At 32.3% G+C, this 14626-nt stretch overlaps 1 protein-coding gene across 1 annotated transcript; it reads right to left on the reverse strand.

The window, feature by feature from the left end:
• Positions 1-755: 755 nt before the first annotated feature.
• LOC132735462 (DBH-like monooxygenase protein 1 homolog) lies at positions 756-14148 on the reverse strand. The gene is made up of 12 exons (XM_060722419.1): positions 13816-14148; positions 12000-12149; positions 11376-11558; positions 11066-11149; positions 9864-10037; positions 8930-9041; positions 7324-7508; positions 6339-6527; positions 4896-4955; positions 3488-3610; positions 2850-2984; positions 756-975 (listed from the first exon to the last, which is right to left on the reverse strand). The coding sequence occupies exons 1-12, from the start codon at positions 14083-14085 to the stop codon at positions 892-894; spliced, it is 1749 nt and encodes a 582-aa protein (XP_060578402.1). The 5' UTR covers positions 14086-14148; the 3' UTR covers positions 756-891.
• Between the last annotated feature and the right edge of the window lie 478 nt (positions 14149-14626).

Consider the following 14626-nt stretch of genomic DNA (forward strand, 5'->3'; position numbering starts at 1 on the left):
TTTGAGAGAATAATGCTTAGTGCCTGTTTTTTTGCTTGAAAAAAAAAAACCGATTCTGATGTCACTGATTTTTTTTCTACCGTCAATCTGAAATCATTCTAAGAATTTCTGAGGGTCATGTTTTGTCTTGGGTAGAAGGTAGAGTAACTTAACGGTTTTTTTTCTTGAGATAATAAATCTCCAAAGGCCAAGCTTTGCTAAATCAATTTAAATTCAAAATTTCGTTCGGTTCCGAGAATTTTCCAAGTTGTTGGCCCCGGAAAAATGAAACGCATACGTAAAACATAGAATTGGATAAATACCGTCCAACCACAAGAATTAAAATGTAATTGTGTTTTGTATAAACTATAGATCACGAATCTGTTTGAAAATTTTATGCTATAATAGCGTCAACGCACGTTTATTTCGTGTTATAAAGTCTGCAGAGTCCCTCGGAACTGTTGGAGCCCTCGCCCTACCGGGCTCGGGCACCAACCGTTCCTCGGGACTCTGCAGACGTTATAACACGGAAAAACGTGCGTTAACCCTATAGAAAAGTGAAAAAAAATCAAGATAGCAAATAGCAGTAAGGGTTTTGTGTGCATATGTTTACTTATATCTGGTAATTTGCATGGGTTATAAGTTCCGTTTGCAATATTTCAAGTATTTTCTTTGTTCACTTTACAATATTTTACTTTTTAATACATTTTTAAAGTTTTCATGAAAATTAGCAGGAATCTGGAGGCGTGCTGCTTTAAACAAAACTCAAGTAAAAGTCTCATTTTCGTCTATTTCTTTTATTGTTTCTGAATTAATTTAATTCAATGCAATTTCTCATCAATGACAGAGTTTCGCCTGTGGACTGGCTATATACCAGACTGGTTCCATGCTCGATCATTAATCATACAATCTTTACACAAGAGGTGTAACACAAGAAGAGTCTGGTTCCTTGTATGCTACGCTTCCAGCTGGTAAATTATAGCGGTCTATTGCATACTGAAAAGAGAATAAGAGAATATAATGACATTTAAAAAAAAAAAAATAATAAAAAAAGAAAATAGACATCTGTATCACTGTTAATCCATTTTAATTCATGTACCAGCTTTATTTATAGCATAAATATTTGTTTCTACATGTTATCATAGTTTTGCCGCTAAACGCCATAACGTTTTTCGCGCGTTTAACGCGTGTTCCGTTATGACGTCGCTTCCGGTAATTTTATTATGTTTTGCACTGATGAAGGCATACAGCCGAAACGTTTGCAATTAAATTTAATTACTAAATGTTCGTGTTTGTGTGGCTTGTCTGATTATTATAATATAGGGTTAACGCACGTTTTTCCGTGTTATAACGTCTGCAGAGTCCCGAGGAACGGTTGGTGCCCGAGCCCGGTAGGGCGAGGGCTCCAACAGTTCCGAGGGACTCTGCAGACTTTATAACACGAAATAAACGTGCGTTGACGCTATTATAGCATAAAATTTTCAAACAGATTCGTGATGTATAGTTTATACAAAACACAATTACATTAAATTCTTGTGCTTGGACGGTATTTATCCAATTCTATGTTTTACGTATGCGTTTCGTTTTTCCGGGGCCAACAATTTGGAAAATTCTCGGAACCGAACGAAATTTTGAATTTTAATTGATTTAACAAAGCTTGGCCTTTGGAGATTTATTATCTCAAGAAAATAAAAACGTTACAATACTCTACCCTCTACCCAAGACAAAACATGACCCTCAGAAATTCTTAGAATGATTTCAGATTGACGGTAGAAAAAGATCAGTGACATCAGAATCGGTTTTTTTTTCAAGCAAACAAGTTTACAAAAAATCAGGCACTAAGCATTATTCTCTCAAAGAAATATAAAGAGCATTTATAAACATAAATAAAAAAACATTTTCTCATATTAATTTTGTGTTATATTGTTTCGTAAGTTAATCGGAGTGTTAAACTGAATGACAGGTAGATTCTACTGTATTTGTTTACATTGACAACTGTCCGTTTCTTAGAAAGGGCGACAACCAAGATTAGCACCGATGTCTATACGCCGTTTTTTCCGGCATAGTTACTTGAATATTATATTACGACTGAGGCCCTCGAATCAATAAATTTCAATATAACAAGAGCGCATGACTCTTTGGCAAACAGGCCAAATCGTCATTTTTTGTTTGTTTGTTTACTGGGCCCTGTATGTATTGCGCATAGGTGAAACCGGGCTATAACAAGAGCGCGTGACTATGTTAACACATGGTTTTGGTCCCGTTATAACATGGGCAAAAGAGGGAAAAATAGCCGATTTTATGCTATAATGACATTTATCACATACCCGTGCGGTCTTTGCGACTCCTTTAAAAACCGTATTGCACGGCCATGCATATATTTTGACGTAACGTCATTTGCGTCATAACAACAGCGTAAAGAATTGCTAAATGTTACCATTACACTATAGGCGCGTCAATAAAAAGGTCGTGAATCTTTTTCCATGTTAAACTGTTATAATTATGGGTGTGATAAATAGAATATTATACTCGTGTGAATTCAATATCAAAATTATTTAACTCATCGAAAAAAAAACAACAATATTATGCTCGCCAGACCGTTTGTAGCATTTGAATACTCGCAGTCTTTCAATACGCTGAGAATCTGTCTGAAAGAACACTCTGTTCTTTTGGACAAATTATTATTTCTGAACAGAAATGTGTGATTGTCGTAATGCGACAAAATAATAATAATAATTTAATACTGTTGTACAGATATAACAATTTTGGTATAGAAAATATAAAAAAATATTTCATTTTTCTGAGAAAGTGGGAGGGGAGTGGGTGGTGATAAATTGGTCTTGTGGGCGTGGTCTAATTAAACTACTTACTGCTGGCTGTCTCGTCATAGAGGAACAGATTGATCTTTCACTGGACGTTTCGAGAGCGTTCCTTAACTGTTGTTTCATAGGGGCGTCCCATTGTGTCACATTTCCGAGAAAAGCCGCAGCTCTTTGTTCAGGAATCTAGATTGTATTTGAGAAAAAAAGATAATAGGTAAAACACAATATCTGATTGTTACAAATTGCCATAGAAATACTTTTTGCTTGTACTCCTTTCAAATAAAGAATATGTACATTAGAGGAAATATGCGTTTCAAAAAATCTATGAAGAAAAAATAACGTCCGTCAATATGTTTGATTGATATCAGTGTATCAATGATAGAAAACATGTTATGATTCTTGTTTGTTTGTTGTTATTGTTGTTGTAAAAGACGTTGAACACGTTGCTCTTAGGTAAACCAGTTATCAATACATCTAAATATCTATTTAACCTCCTCATTTATATTTATTTTTTATCTTCTTTGATATGATAAAGCGTTTTTAACAAGACTTTTTTTCTTGTTCCTAGTCGTATCGGCGCTTATCACAATGTATATAGAAACGGAGTGTGAGTAATATTGCCGAAAATATCATGTATGGCTTTTTTCCTCATATAATTCTCAGTCAATCGAATTTTCACATCTTACCTTGGTACCGTTTGTAGAATACAGATTATCATAACTGGACCAACTGAGACACATGTCGAAAGGTTTGGCGGGATAATACACGACTGTTGCCCGGCATGTCTCTTCAACACGGGACCAGCCACCCTGTAATTATACACACGAATAGCATCGGACTTTGAACAATGTCTTCTTAAAAACGTGTCAATTTCTTATTAAACACATTGTGATAACACCGCCATGTTTTACACAAAACATGCAAGTTTTAAAGGATTATATTAATTCACCAAAATAACGAAATAAACAGAAAAAAAGATGCTAAGGGCTCCGAACCCTTTGCAAGAAGAACTTTTTGCATTCAGTCATATGTAAAATACTGCAAAATATGGTTTGTTGTCAAACATGCTCTGTATAAACGCCGCTGAATAACGACACATATGTCGAATCCTGGAATGCATGACAATATTAACTATGATTTTTTTTGAAGCAGTCATTCACATTTAATAGTAAAATCTTAATAAAAAACCTATAGTATTTTCTATACAGTTAAATGTAAAGTAGAAGTGTTTACAAATGATATGATATTATCTAGAAGACGCGTTGGTATTCCCGCAAGGATTTTTTTAATGATAATAACTTCAATTCTTAAATTATGTCATAATCCCTTTTTAAACTGTTTTGCAATTCATTGAAATATTATCATTATTTTTTATGTTTCTTTTTTTCAAATGTCATTTCTGTGTTTTATATACTTTTTTTGAAAATTTCTTTTAAAAACTAATGAGAAAATATCAAAGAATTCCCAAAGTCAAGAATGCCTGCGTGAAAAATATGATCTTTTGCTCTTTAAAACTTTTTTCCCTCAAATATTCGTGACTTTTCATAATGACTTTTCATTCAAGAAAAAAATAAAAAATATAAAAACGACACAAAATGAATTATATTTGCTTAACAAAGTTAAAATCTCTGTTCCTGCTAATAGAACAGATCTGAAGTTAGTTAAAATCAAATATGCGCGATAAAAAACCCACAATAAGATAATTGGTTTTATAATTATTTGACTCTCTAAATTAATCTAATCTGTGCGCGAAAAACAAGATACAGAGCTCCCAATTTTCCCGATTTAACTTGCAAGGAGACAGTCAATGGATTTTGATGTCATGATTTTCAAGTAACTGCTACTGAAATGATATTGCCAATCTTGTGGAATATCCCCCACCCCTCCTACTATTTTTTAAGGGAATCACTATAGTGAATGTATGATAGATAATTGTACATTTATGTTTAAAAGACTTAAATATTGAAGTTATGTAACAAAGAATTAAACAGCATTTATTGAAAGCATATTCTGGATCTATATCATATATAATAAATTATAATTATACTGTATATAAAAGAATATACGTGTTACTGAAATATGATTATACCATACCACTGTTATTGATGTCCTAGTGGAGGTGTTGAAAGTACATTCAACCATAAGTGTGTCCGTCTGAAATAAATATTCACAGATATAGCCCATTGGGAGGACACACGAAGTATTAGAACTGGTTTACATACAGATTTAGTGGGATTTAGAGACTGTTTATTTTGTTACGATATTTACAGCAAGTCTGTGATTTTTTTTTAATTTGCAATAGCCTATTTGTTTTGCTATTTTCTCTATTTTCTTATCGATAAATTGTAAATATAATTCGAAGTAGTGAGTATGATATGTTCAATTTTGCATGGTCCAGAGTTGAACAAAGTCCGTCCACAAATAACCTATTTATACAGAAAAATGTTCGTGTCGGGTTATAAGTGCCTCTGAGTGTAGGTTCATCAATGAAAAATGATTCTTTTGCACTTTAAACATTCTTTATTGTGGGTATGTGGTAAATAGAAAATGTAGGTTTAATACTGATAATGGCGACAATTGTATATCGTATATATGTCACTTTTTACACATACAGGCTGGCCTGTACATATATTCATCTTGGACAGGCTGTCTATTATAATTTACTCGAAATAAGTATTTCGTTACAATTTTAGACCAAATTACATATCAGTCTAAATATCAGCCTTTCGGACAGACCCAGGTCATATATGAAATTAGTTAATTTTCTGACATTTACACAAATCTATGGCTTAGAAAATGAATTATATAAAATAAAGATCTACAACAGATACTATATTACAATATGAAAATGGCATGCATGTGCTCTTATTCATGTTTGATTGTTTACTATTTCAACACCAGTAACAAAATACACTCCTTAGCTACACCTATGTTCTTATAACAGAATATTATCAAAACATGTCAAAATAACAATATCAAAACATGTTTTCATACAGAACATTTACGTAAAAGAAGCGTATTTTCTATTAACAAAACAATTAACAAGAAGTCTGCATTGGTCACACTTCTAATATTCAGGGTATATATTAATTTTGCTTGTCATTGTTGTTTGAATTTCTTTTTGCAACCACAGCAAAAACAACAAATGATCGCTCAATCCCTTTTTCTCGGTTGTGTACCCGGAGTCATGGAAATATATATATTTTTTGTAAATATAGCAGTTTTTTTCTGTGCAAGCTTTGAATCTTCAAACTGGAAATCTAGGGCTTCTATTCATCATATCACGATTATATACTTGCAAACAGACGTTAATTTCAGCGTATGTTGTAAATTTCTGCTGCACAAATCGCCAAAAAAGCGTTGGTTTGACAAACGGCAAGAAAAAGAAATTATCGATCTCTATGTGCGAAGAGTGACTAATAATATCCGTCATATGTTGCGGTTCGGGTCGGAATGTCCATAACATCATACATGCTAAGTAATACAGAGAATGCTAGCAATTTGGCATTTTGGTTCACTTGTTTGTCATTCACTTACCGGTTCTATAGTTACGGGAGTAGTTAGCAACCTTGGTGCTTGATGAAAGTTAGAAAACTTCCGGTCTACAGTAATCCACGGCAATTCCCGATTCCCCCGGAAGTGACGTACTTTTATTGCAGAGGCTACGTCATTTCCTTTCAGTATAACTGCTATTGCCTTCATTGGCGTTTTGTCTGTTGCAAATCCCTGCAAATACATTGTTATTCATGCTTTAATCTACACTTATTCTTAGTATGCTGGTAAATGACATTTGCATCTTAGTTTAAAGGCACATTATTCCTCAGAAACGAATTTAAAAAAGCAAACAGTAGTTTTATAGTTTAAATCATAGTTAAAGAGCATGAACTACATGCTTATCACCTATAAAAAGCAGTACTGAGTGTGAAATTATCTATCAATAGCGTACCAAAATGTAAACAAAGTAGTATTATGATTTCCATATAAAATATTTAAACACTGTTAGTGTACTTAGTGACAAAAAAAACCACAAAAAAACAGACGCAAACGATTGCAAATGAGTTACAATGAGTGACATAAAAGGGCTATTGAGAAATAAAACATTAAAGCATTTCTGAGGCTTAAGATTGGCAATTCTGAGGCTTATTCTGCTTAAGCCGGTGCTAGGTGGCGTGGACGATCACGTGCACTTTCAATTACCGTCCATTAACAGGTCCAATCAAACCGAGCCTGCAACATTGTCAATTTTGTTGTGTTGGGCGTTTTTTTTAAAGATTCCGTTTTTCTCTATTTTAATGGGCCTTTTAGAGAGTCCTTAGAGAGTTACAAGTACAAATTTGTTTCCCAACAAGAAAATTACGGACTTGTCCAACAAAATTCAGGGTTTTTTTCTCCGCAACCTGCTGTACAAATCGTGTGTTTTGCTAAAGTCTCGAACTTACGGACGGACCGCTCTCGCTATTGTCCTAAACGGACAGGTTGTTATCAAGGGTGGTCGGTAAAGTAAGATTTATTATTTCCTTACCCAGTTCATACACCTTGGTGAGCAGACCGACGTAGATGTGAATGAATTTTCCTGTTCTGGAATAATTTGCCTCCAACCTGGGCTGATCACTTTACCCAACTCTAGCATACCGGCTTGGTGTGCAATAGGTGAAGTTGTGTAGGTGATCTGCAGACCAGAACTGTCTGGAATCGCCATAGGGACTCCTGAAAACGTACAAAGACATAACATAATATAACGAATACTATATGGTTTTGTTTGCTTTTGTGTAAGTAAGGTGGGATTTTTTTATAATTTTTATTATACTTAATAACCAGAATTCCTTAATTATCGGATCCTTGCGAGATATGTAAGCTAACATTATCTACAATTATATTGTTAAATGCAATAGATTTCAATGAAGGTTGCCATAAAGTATCTAAGAAAAACAAAACCACATATCAATTTTTTAAAGCAATAAAATATTGTCCTCCCCCGGAGTTTAACTTTCACGTTTAAGAGAATTAAGATTTTAGGTGTCATTCAATATGCACTTATTCAAAATCGGAAATGTTTGACAAAATTAAGCAGTAACACAAAACGCTGAAAACAAACGTGGAAATGCTTAAAAGCCATCAATTCATAAAATTGTCACAGAAAATGCTTAAATTACCCCAAAGTTAGTGAAATTACCACAAAGCGGAAGCAATTCTAAACGAAACACGTCTAAATAGAGAACATCACGCCAAATCTAATGACGTCATAACAGCGAATTTTAGACTGCATAGCCATTTCAGAATTGTTTTGTTTCAAGCAATTAAAATCACTTGTACTTCTAAAATATTCTATAATTCTATAAATGAGTATTCTAATTTCTCATAGTCTCTGATTTTCTATTTACGCTTTGCGCTCAACAAATACAAAACTTTTAAAGGAACCCCCCTCGAGTCAAAATGCATAAGGCACATACAATTTAAAATTCTTACATAGACAAACTGTAGCACTTAAACAAGAAGATATGCAAACGACAAATAAGTAATTTGACTCAACAACAAAAAAATAAAATCCTATTTTTTTGTGTTATTCTTAGCCCGATTTTGGGGCATTTTTTCACAATTAAAATACATATTTTTGGGAAAACTGAGAAAGCGAAGGATCTGAAATTTTGCACACAGGTTATTGACGTAGACCTAGTTCAAACATAACACAAATCTTGAAAAATATTTCCAGTCCCGTCATGTAAAATGGGTTGTGTCCCTTTAAAAACAGATGTCAAACATATAATATGAAAAAGGCAAAGCCTCAAAGCGAGCTCGATCTACTTTTATTTTTATTTTACATTTTCCGTTTTAAAATTGTCATTCGGTATTTTATACACTGCTTCCGTTAATCTGAATAAATAAATAAATAAATAAATAAATAGATAAATAAATAAATAAATAAATAAATAAATAAACAAATAAATAAATGAACGAACGAACGAACGAACGAACAAATAAATAAATAAATAATATTTGTAAGAGTGGTCTGTACACACAGTTTTTATTATAATTTATGTACAGTGACCATCATTATCTAACAAAACAGAAAACAATAAATAAAATACATATATCAAGGAAAAGATAACATGATTTATGATTTAACTCACCATTTTGATCTATAGTCTCTTGATATTTGGAATAATGGATTTCTAGCACGTAACTTGAAGCGTCATTTTGTCCTCCTATTTGGATACCAACATTTTCAGGAAAATGAAAGCTCTGTAAGTGATTTGTAAACAGTGCAAATGTTATAAATAAACTATTTAGAAGTTAAATATATCTTACATAATTCAATTAGAATAAAAAATATGATATCGTTTTTTTAGATGATATTTTACTTTTTATTATTCTAATTATTATGAACTTTATTTCTAAATTAAAAACTTGGGTCTACTGAGTGTATAACTGTCCAGGAAACATATACTAGTTGTGGTTTTTATATAACCTTTCACCACATCATGCATTTATTACATGTGTCATCGAAAAGATCCAGTTTGTTGAATAAAGAACAATAAAGCGAGTGCAGAAAAAAACGCTACTTTCCGCTTAATAAAAAAGGCAATTACGAAATTAATTTTTTTTTTATTATTTTTTATATATAAAAAAAGTTAATTGTGTCCATTCAGCTACGTGAATTTATGTTTCATTTCGTATTATGACGTCGTCTGCTTAATAATTCGTATGAATTCGGATCACTTCGCCACACTCCGTTTAATCTATTTGGAAAGAAGCTGGTTTATTTTAATTTTTGGTCCTTCTGAAAAAAAACCTGTATTTCCCTGCCCTCTGAATTTTAACACATTTCCATTGTTTTATATAATATAACTAGTATAATAGAAACATTTCGTATATAGCATAACTTTCTGTGTTTTGTTAAAGTCAAATAAGAACAAATCCATGTATTACCAGATGCAACAAATTTTGTCCTTTCGCCATCATAGAAATATAAAGAATTAAATACGGAACATGGCGATGATGGCCGATTGTTAACGATTAATACCGAAGGTTTGCGAGAACAAATCTCACTGGAGAAAAACATACCTGTGCTCCCATTGACCAGGTTGCCACAATATTCTTGCAAGATTTGACGGAATTTGGAGCCTCGTTCTCGCATTCAAATCTTGAATAGGTCAAGGACGGGTCATTCAAATCGCATTTATAGAGGTTCATTCTGTAAACAAACGCTTCGTTCCCTGGTGTTATATCTGCTTCATACTAAAATTAAAGACACAACTTGGTAATAGATAGTATAATATTAAGATTAAGTTAAGTAAATATTGAATAACCAAAAAAGGGGGAAAACACACAAACCCATTAAATCATTGACTATGCTGGAAGGTGCAAAAGAATAAATTGTTACTAGCAAGTATGTTTCGAGTTAGTTAATAAAGGTACTCAAAGAAAAGCTCAATATCCTCTTGATAAATATATTTGGTAGATTTTGTTTAGGTTTACTTGTTACTATTATATCTTTTTATTTGATATTAAATACTTGTCTAGCGCTAATTTAGCGAATAATGTGATCGCATCAAATTATGATATATCAAAGCATATGATCAATGAATTTTAAATTTTCTATATCTATACTTTTATAGCTTAAATTGTATCTTATTTGAGCGGTAGACTTAAACATTTCTATTATCTCATGATTTATACTACCTATGAACCAAGTAAAAGGGTGAATGAAAATACAGCGTTTTATTTATTTGAATTAATATACAATTAAGTACCGATTTTTCATTAAATAAGCATGCCTCCAGATTTATGCTTATTTTCATGAAACTTGTGAAAATGTATAAAAAAAGTAAAATATTGTAAAGTGATCAAAGAAAGTATATAATATACACATTGCAATCGGAATTTAAAATATACGAATATTAACTAATAAATGTCAAAATATGCCCACAAAAAGAGCAGTTACTGCGTAAGTAATGAAGTAGAAATAAGGTGATAAATACTGCAAAAATCAATCATAATTGCATATAAAATGTAAATTATATCATGTACTAAAATTGTTAACATCTTCAATTTCCTTGAAATATTGTATTACAATTTTGTTATGGTTGATTTTTTAAAATTATTTTTGCTCATCTGGAGGCGTGCAGCTTGAAAAACTATCACTGTTATAATATCATCTGAAATGTTTGTAATTACTACTTTTATCAATTAATCAGGACAGCTTATCGTTTATAAAATCATAAGAAAAGACATGCTGTTTATAAATATATACTAGACGGAAATACCTTAATCAAATGCCCTTCGGGTATCATGCTTTTGAGGTCAAAAACAATGCACTGTAAAGTGGATCCAGTAGCAGGAATTATATACTGAAATAAAAAAAGTATTTGCATTATTCTGGGCATCAAACAACTGCTAGATCATGATGCTATATTTCATAATTATTATGATAATTGATTAAAATGGCACTTTTGTTAGAATAAATGTCTAACATATGACCACCAACCGTGTTCTTTAAAGGGAAATAACTGGCATGCATGCATGCATGCAGATTGCTTAATTCACTATTTAGTTAAGAAACAACTATTTCGCTACCTCGTGATTTTTCAGAGGTATGGAGAAGGTATTTGCTGGTGGAAAGCTTGTTGGCATGACGTCACTTTCCAGGAGAATGATACTGGTGGATCCCCGCTTTGTTTCTCCATGATAGGGTACCAGCCCGTTGCTTAGTTCCGGGTCTTCCCCGCCAAAACTCCAAATCAGTTGTATACGATCTTTCTGCAATATAAATCGTATCATATTTAGGTTCTTTATAATGTTTGGCTCATAAAAGTGCGGTCAATAATATAAATTTAGGAAAGGACATTTAACATTTTTTATGTGTTTTCCATATTGTTATATTGCTATGTGTTGTCAAGAAATACGTTTCTGATTTGCAAAATACATTAAACTTGACAATGCTAACAATGTTTTCTTTGATCTGGATAATAAAAAAATTATCAAATTTATACATATTTGGAAAGGTTAAAAACAAAATTGTCTAAGATATCTTTACAGGGACAATCAAGGAGAAAGTGGTATTCATTTTCCAATCTTCACATCTAACATGATGTGCTTATATTGTCTTCAAATTGGATATAATCATATCTTCTTTTTTTCTCAATAAAAATATTGTGTGAAGAGGTTCTAAATCTAGTAAGTGCTGTTCTAATTATATACCGTAATTGGGCGATCACCGTCATCACACGTGACCAACTGTCGTGAAAATCTGAGAATGGTTGTCCCATTAACTTCCTTTCCGTCCTGAATAACCCAGTCTTGCGAGGTGTCATTGTACGGTGTGCGTGAGTCTGCCAACGTGTGATAATCCTGAAAAATAAAAGTTTTATATCGTAAATGCCTATTTTGTTCATATAACTTAGTTTATAAAATGAAACAAGAAAACAGAATAATGAGCATTTGTACTGGTACTACGAGTATATGCAAATATTGCGGTATATATATCGTCCGCGACAAGTCCCAACAGAACCTGCAAAGGCATTTGATGCATTTCTGGTGTCCAAATTAACGAGAATTAATGACACGACTGTTAAAGAAAATAACTGGTCTAGCAATAAATAATTGTAATTATACATTTTCTATCACGACTTTAAGTGCATTTAAAAGCGGTGAATTGATATGTTTGTTTGTTTGATTGGGTTTTACGTCACGCTGACACAGTATAGGCCATATGGCGACGATCCAGCTTTACTGATGGAGAAAGACATCAGATGCCGTTCTGTGCATTATTGTAGGCTGGAACGGGCGTCTGAGTAAAGCCACCGGTTGATTTGATATAGATATATCTTGCATTATGTTTGATTAAGAAATTCTGAAAATTTGTTGATACTGGACTCTCATACATGGCCTTAAATCGGATCTGAGAACTGCACTCGAGCAGGGTTCCTGACAAAGATAATACCATTATACTATAATTACCATATCATATGCTGGTTGGCTGCATGAGTTAAAATGTGAATTTTGTCAATATATACTAATAGCTATATATCTACTTACTTGTATAACTATTTTATTATTTTTCAGATAAATATTATTAATATTATATTTGCTTCAATATTTCCGCCTGTTGACAGATTCCCAAATATAAAATAGCAACTACACATACACGTGTATGCTGGACACAGAGACAAAATGATCATATTTCGCATTAACGTATGTAAATTCTCTCAAATACATGTGTGCATGTGCATTTAGATCATTTAACAATCCATACAACATGTAATGGACGTTGTAGTTACATGAAAACGTTAATTTTAGATACAATTAACTTTGCATATACATGATGTTTTTGCCAACGGCAAGGAACGGTGCATTCCTTCATCTACATAAAATATTGTACATTTCAAACTGTCATTTCATCTATACGATCAATCGATTGACTTTAACAGGGCGTAAATACTGGTGACATTTAGCCGAAAACTAATGGATATCACTATTAAAAAATCGTAGGAAAAAAAAAAAAAGAAAAAGAAAACAACAAAAACTAAAAAAAAAAAAAAAATCTAGTTTTGACAGCCCGAAGTAGTTTAAGCGGAAAAACATGTTATCATGTAAAGAATCTTTCTTTGGTTTAAAACATTAATCTATTTAAAAAATCAAAATCATCAATTATAAACTTTCAAAATGAAAAAGATTGTGTTCACATTAACTTAAGTTTTATATATAAGGACATAAAGACAGCCATGCGTTTATTTTCTTCCAATAATTGGAATGAAAAAGTTCTTTGAATGTTATAAATCACCACTTATTTTATTTATTTCATTTTGATATCTAAGAAATTATATAAATCTTCTTGTAATTATGACATTTTTCCTGAAACGTACTTTCAATACATTCAATACACGTCATTGCATGTATATAGTTTTTTAAACGGTCCCCTCTTTATTTATTCTAAACATCAAGCCAAGATAACTAATAATAGCCCCGCCTTTTAGTTTAGTTTTGTTTTTGTAAATGAACATTGATAAGCACTTACTCCGAGATACATGTTTCCTTCGGAGATCCATCCTATAAGTATGTCTGCGGGATTCATCAGCCCAACATCTGAAAACCCGAAGCCCACATATCCCAATGTGTTCACCGTCAGCTCGAAATCAATGTGCGTGTCGTTAAATCGCCACCCCATGACATAATTCCTGTCGTAATCCAGTGCTCTATAATACTTATAATCCAAGGTTTGAGTACATACTTGAGAAATTATAGGAAACAGAGATAAAATTAAAAGACATTTGTGTTTTAACGTCATGTTGGCTTATGAAAGACGTGGAGTATTGTGAACGATGCGACGTTAACGCAACGACGTTAACGAAAAATGGATTTCGCCTGTCATTAATCACGTGGTTTTTACAGTGTACTTGTCTTTTTGTTGATTTGATAATTTGTCATTTATGACATGGTTTTACCTTTGTTTTACCAGTATAGACAAGTATCGTTAATTGCTTTTTATTCATCATCGTTTGATGTCTCAATTTACAATGTTACATATATTTGATATAAAGAGAAAACAATAATGATATATGTCATTGAATGTTTGCTTGTTACCGACAAATTTGTTATTCATGTACTTACTATATTGATGTATTTACAACACTTTAAAGATGTTGATTTTTGATTTTGTACGTCTAAGTAGGTTTTATTTTGAAGAAAGGAGTCTATCAGATAGCCTACATAAATATACATGTCAGTTGCTTATATTAACATTATGTGGTAAAGTAAATATGTTACATTAAGTTCAATGGACATCTAACTTGCTCGGTTGGCTAGGTAAAATGATGAGATTTTTTATC

Source organism: Ruditapes philippinarum, unplaced genomic scaffold (assembly GCF_026571515.1).
Source record: "Ruditapes philippinarum isolate M1 unplaced genomic scaffold, ASM2657151v2 ctg1342_1_1_1_1, whole genome shotgun sequence".
NCBI lineage: Eukaryota > Metazoa > Mollusca > Bivalvia > Venerida > Veneridae > Ruditapes > Ruditapes philippinarum.

Coding starts and splice junctions, on each gene's coding strand:
- LOC132735462 (XM_060722419.1), bottom strand. CDS start 14,085: ATGACGTTAAAACACAAATGTCTTTTAATTTTATCTCTGTTTCCTATA. Junction 11,150..11,375: donor TACCTCTGAAAAATCACGAG/GTAGCGAAATAG, acceptor TTTTTATTTCAG/TATATAATTCCTGCTACTGG. Junction 4,956..6,338: donor CTCCCGTAACTATAGAACCG/GTAAGTGAATGA, acceptor TATTTATTTCAG/ACGGACACACTTATGGTTGA.